The sequence below is a fragment of the Quercus suber genome, unplaced genomic scaffold (genome assembly GCF_002906115.3).
Source record: "Quercus suber isolate HL8 unplaced genomic scaffold, Cork oak 2.0 scaffold_16, whole genome shotgun sequence".
Classification (NCBI taxonomy): Eukaryota; Viridiplantae; Streptophyta; class Magnoliopsida; order Fagales; family Fagaceae; genus Quercus; species Quercus suber.
In genome coordinates this window covers 1784160-1789660 of record NW_027069481.1, presented here as the reverse complement: position 1 = coordinate 1789660, position 5501 = coordinate 1784160, and the positions used below count along the sequence as shown (strand labels likewise).

At 44.3% G+C, this 5501-nt stretch overlaps 1 protein-coding gene across 1 annotated transcript; it reads right to left on the bottom strand.

Annotated features, from left to right (window-relative positions):
* Nucleotides 1-2251: 2251 nt before the first annotated feature.
* On the bottom strand, nucleotides 2252-4872 carry LOC136071384 (uncharacterized). The gene is made up of 5 exons (XM_065782604.1): nucleotides 4543-4872; nucleotides 3774-4076; nucleotides 3102-3332; nucleotides 2785-2940; nucleotides 2252-2677 (listed from the first exon to the last, which is right to left on the bottom strand). The coding sequence occupies exons 1-5, from the start codon at nucleotides 4870-4872 to the stop codon at nucleotides 2252-2254; spliced, it is 1446 nt and encodes a 481-aa protein (XP_065638676.1).
* Between the last annotated feature and the right edge of the window lie 629 nt (nucleotides 4873-5501).

The window sequence follows — 5501 nt, the reverse complement described above, 5'->3', positions numbered from 1 at the left end:
GTGGCAAAGCTGCCTTTCATTAATAATAGTATATTTGTAGGTTATTTACATTCCAAGATCATGGTACAAATTTTTCATATAGATCCTTTAGGAAGTATGCACCTATGCCTGCTACCGAGGTGATATGGTATGGCCCTTCCCAGTTGGGCCCTAACTTCCCCCATGCAAGGTTTTTTGTAGTACCTATAAACTTTCTCAATACCAAGTCCCTAAGGGCCAATGGTCTTAACTTTACACTTGAATCATACCCATGTTTGAGCTTCTGTTGATAGTATGCTAATTGAACCATAACATTTTCTCTCCGCTCCTTGACTAAATCTAGGCTCTTTTCTAGTAGGTAGTCATTGCCGTCGGGAGCGAATAAGCTAGTCCTTAGCGTTGGGAATTCGGTCTCTAGAGGAATCATAGTCTTGGCCCCGTAAGTCATTGAAAAGGGTGTCTCCCCCATCAACCTGCGAGGGGTAGTTCGATATGTCCAGAGGACATGTGGAAGCTCATCCACCTATTTGCCCTTTGCATTATCTAACCTCTTCTTGAGTCTATTCACTATGACCTTATTAACAGCCTCGGCTTGCCTATTCCCATGGGGATAAGTTGAAGTGGAATATGAATTCATGATACCCAATTCATAACAATACCTTCTGAAAGCTTTTCTATTAAACTGAAGTCCATTGTTTGAGATGAAGGTATGAGGAATCCCAAACCGAGTGAAAATGTTCTTCCACACAAACCTTTTGGCATCCACGTCTCTAATATTCGCCAGTGTTTGAGCTTCAACCCATTTGGTAAAGTAACTAGTGTCGACCAAAATCCATTTCCTGTTTTCTGCTGTTTTGGAGAAGGGTCCCACAATGTCCAAGCCCTACTAAGTGAAAGGCCAATGACTAGACAAATGATTAAGAACGCCTCCTGGCTGATGAATGTTGGGAGCGAATCTCTGACATTGGTCACACCTCTTCACATATTCTTATGTTTCTCTTTGCATATTGGGCCACTAATATCCTTGAGTAAAGGCCCGGTGAGACAAGGATCTGCCTCTTATATAGCTTCCACAAATCCCTTCGTGCAACTCTTCCAGGAGTGGCTTCATTGCTTCACACCTCTTCACGTATTCTTATGTTTCTCTTTGCATATTGGGCCACCAATATCCTTGAGTAAAGGCTCGATGAGACAAAGATCTGCCTCTTATATGGCTTCCACAAATCCATTCGTGCAACTCTTTTAGGAGTGGCTTCATTGCTTCAGGATGGATGCATAGCAAATATGGCCCAGAAAAAGAGCGCTTGTACAACTTTTGGTCCTTGGACAGCCAAAATCGGGGAGCCTTCCTTTGCACTTTGTCAGCCTCCCCCTTCTCCTCGGGCAAGATGTCATCCTTAAGGAATAGGACAATAGGATCCATCCAACTAGGTCCTACCTAAGTTGATGAATCTGGACTTTCTCCCTTTTCATCTTGGTAAGGTTGCATAGATCCTCGACCAGGATGACCTGAGGTAGACTTTGCGCCGAGAAGGTTGCAAGAGTGGTAAGGGAATTAGCATGCATATTTTTGCTTCAAGGGATCTGGTCTAAGGAAAAAGAGTCAAATCCTGATTGCAAGAGCCTAGCCTGGTTCAAGTACTCTTGCATTCTCACATCCCTAATTGTCAGTTCTCCCTTTACTTGGTCTACAACCAACCTCGAATCTGAAAACATCTCTACTATCTTTCTCCCATTTTTTGAACCATAGCCATTCCTACCAATAAAGCCTCGTACTCAGCCTCATTGTTCATGCTCGAGAAGTCCAGTCTTAAGGATTTCTCAATGATGATCCTTTCAGGAGATATTACAACCAGCCCCACTCCTGATCCCCTTTGGTTTACTGCATCGTCACCATACAACTTCCAAGATAGAGGTTCTTGCAAGGAAATCATCTCAACTGATTTTCCATCCATGCTCGGCCTTTCACTGTTTTCTTTAAATGAAGGCTCAGCAAACTCAACCACTAAATCTGCAAGGACTTGACCTTTTATAGAGGTGCGAGACATGTATTTAATATTGAAAGCTCTTAGGATTGTTGCCCATTTTGCAACCCTTCTATGTAATCAGTTTTCTGAAGCAGTGATCAGAGAGAGAGTTGGGTCAGAACCACTACTGCACTACTGTGGGAGCTTCCGTGTAATGAGGGATTTGGGTTAGAACCATTCTGGAAGTAATGTAGGAGCTTCCATGTAGCATGCATTACTGCCAAGATGGCCTTCTCTAATGGTAACTAGTGAATCTTTGCTTCATGTAATGATTTGCTCACATAATAAACTAGTCTATACACCTTATCATCATCCCGCACCAGTACCAGACTCACCGCATGTGAGGCTACAGCAATGTAAGCGAATAAAACCTCCTCTTTTTCGGGCTTGGACATAGTAAGTGGTCGGGAAAGATATTCCTTCAACTGCTGGAAGGCCGAGGAACACTCCTCTGTCCATTCAAATCCCTTCCACTTATGCAATAATTGGAAGAAGGGCCTACACCTGTCCGTTGATCGAGAGATGAATCGATTCAAAGCGGCAGTCATCCCTATCAACTTCTGGACCTCTTTAGGATTCCGAGGAGGCTGCAGGTCGTTAATGGCTCTAATCTGATTAGGGTCAACTTTGATTCCACGGTGGATAACCATAACCCAAAAATTTGCCAAAGCCTACGCCAAGAACACTTAGCAGCATTAAGGCACAGTTTGTGCTTCCTTCGTATCTCGAAAATATTCCTGAGGTCATCTATATGCTCGGACTCTACTTTACTCTTTACCAGCATATCATCTATGTACACCTCAATATTTTTGCCCAACTGAGGGTCAAATATCTTGGTCATCATTCTCTGGTAGGTAGACTTTGCAGTTTTCAATTCGAAGGGAATTACTTTGTAGTGGCAATTCTCAGTGGGTGTAAGAAAAGCAGTCTTTTTCTAATCGTCCAAAGCTAACGGAATCTGAGGATAACCCTGAAAGGCGTCCAAAAAGCTTATCCGAGGATAGCCTACAGTAATGTCCATTAATTGATTTATCCGAGGTGGGGGAAAGGGTCTTTTGGGCAAGCTTTATTTAAATATGTAAAGTCCATACACACTCGCCATTTCCCAGTTTTCTTCTTCACCACTACTATGTTGGCCAGCCACTCGGGGTAGAATACCTCCTTTATGGCCCTAGCCCGTTTAAGCTTGAGTACTTCCCCATTGACGGCATCAGAATGTTCCCTAGATGAGTGCCGAGGTGGTTGCTTCTTGGAGATGTCAAATGGATTGACGTTTAAATGGTAGCAAATGAAATATGGATCTACCCTAGAGGCGTCGTAGGCACTCTATGCAAATACATCAATATTTTTTCTAAGAAAATCCATTAGCTCTTGCCATTCTTGAGGAGGCAGTTGAACTTCGACTTGAAAGAACTTCTCCTCATCGTTGCTAATAATAACTTTTTCTAGTTGCTCGCACTTAGCCCCTTCTGCCACTTCCCCCGTAGACAACACTGGCACCCTTGATTTCTATAAATCCTACTTGGCGGACACCAGGGGTTCACCTCCAGCCTAATGTCTAATTGTAGCCACCAAGCAGTGCCTAGCCACAGACTGGCTTCCAACTAGCTCCTCGACCCAATCCCCCCCATGGGTACTTCACTTTCAAGTGAAGGGTGGAAGACATGGTTCCCATGGCATGAAACCAAGGTCTTGCCACAATAGCAGTATAGGGGGAGTAAGCATTTACTAAGATAAAATTCACTTTATCTTCCCATCAAACCCTACCAGAGAGGAGTCATAGCAGGTTAGGTCCTCGGGCCTTAGCTTCAGTCCCCTAAATAAGTCAGGATACATGATCTCTGCACCGCTGTCCTGATCTACCAGCACCCTTTTCACATCATATCCTCCTATCTTGAGAGTAACTACTAGGGCATCATCGTGTGGCTGCAAGGTTCCAAATTTGTCCTCATCGGAGAAGCTCAAAGCTGGTTGGACCTCTACACTACTCCTCTTCGAATCAGGGGGGTAAGTCTTCGATAAATGGCTGAGTGATAGACAGCATCTTGGATGGTTGGGAACTAGTTCTCCCTAGAGTAGTAAGAATGACATTAATTGTATCTAAAAGTGGTCTTATAGAAGCATCTCTCTGAGCCCCCAACCCTGCCTGACTACCGTGTCCATTGGGCTGATACAGGAATTGCTTTAACTTCCCCATTTTAACCAATTGCTCCAAGTGACTCCACAACGTCCTGCAATCTTCAATAGTGTGCCCCCGCTCTTGGTGGTATTGGTAGTGAAGACTTTGGTTGCGCTTCGTGGAGTTTCCTCCCATCTTGTTCGGCCACTGAAAGTATGACTCGTTCTTAATTTTCTCTAGGATTTGATGTACTGGCTCTTGGAACACAGTATTGACTACCTGAGTAGTAGTAGACCCAGAATGCCTCGTAAAGTCTTTTCGAGGTTGGTTGTTATTGTACCTATCTGACCTGAAGTCCCTCCTATCCTAAGGGACCACTTTAGCCTTCCCTTTTCCTTATTACTGGTCTTCCTCGACCTGCTTATACTCATCAATAAGGTTCATGAGCTGACGCATACTCCTAACCGGTTTCCTGGTTAAAGAATTTCTCAGATCATGCTCGGTAGGCAAGTCGACCTTGAAAGTCCTTATAGCCACGTCATCAAAGTTCCTATCTATTTCATTAAACATCTCCCAGTACTTGTCAAAATACGTTTTCAGGGCCTTCCCTACTCCAATGGTTATAGATAGTAAGGAATCCAAGGGTCGAGGAACCCTGCTGCAAGTCACAAAACGAGCCCTAAAGGCCCTAGTAAGCTCCTTAAAGGTGCTAATAGAACCTTCTTTCAGATCGTCGAACCATCTCATCGCCGCGGGCCCCAAATTGGATGGGAACACTTTGCACATCAAGGCTTCGTTCCAGGAGTGAACGATTGTTTTTTGGTTAAAGTGGCTGACGTGCTCCACAAGGTCCGTTCTGTCATTATACATGGTGAATGTTGGTTAAGTAAACTGCCGAGGAAGATTTTCCCCTTCAATTTTATGCGTAAATGGTGATTTAGAGATCTGGTTAAGAGCCTTACTCATAGCATCATTGCCCAGACCTTCGCGAGATGGACTCTTACTCCTCCGTTTGTAATGACGGTCCTCATCGTATGAAAATGACTCACTGGGAGGAGTCTTGGACCTGGGCCTGTAGCTACCATCTCCATCATCATCAGAGGAGGGGTTAGAATTTGAGGGAGTCCTTATCCGTTGCTTGTGGCGTAGCCTTTTGTGAAGATGGTCAATTTCCAATTGCATGCTTTTGGTATTTTCCTTACGAGAGATGTAACTCCCGCCTTGAGACTCGCTCCTGCTAGTATGCATGGTGTGCACACTAACCTCGCGGTTCCTCATTGGCTCAAGGTTGAGGAACTGATCTTGATGTTGGAAACCAATAGACTTTTCTCGGTCTTGCCTTGATCCTACCATGGTTGGACGTTGAACTCACTAAA

What these genes read in the sequence shown, in the direction of transcription:
- LOC136071384 (XM_065782604.1), bottom strand. Translation starts at nt 4,872, where the DNA reads ATGAGATGGTTCGACGATCTGAAAGAAGGTTCTATTAGCACCTTTAAG. An exon ending in TTATTGATGAGTATAAGCAG is followed by an intron (nt 4,077 to 4,542) that starts GTCGAGGAAGAC and finishes TTACTACTCTAG; the next exon opens with GGAGAACTAGTTCCCAACCA. An exon ending in TGTACATAGATGATATGCTG is followed by an intron (nt 2,678 to 2,784) that starts GTAAAGAGTAAA and finishes TTCTTGGCGTAG; the next exon opens with GCTTTGGCAAATTTTTGGGT.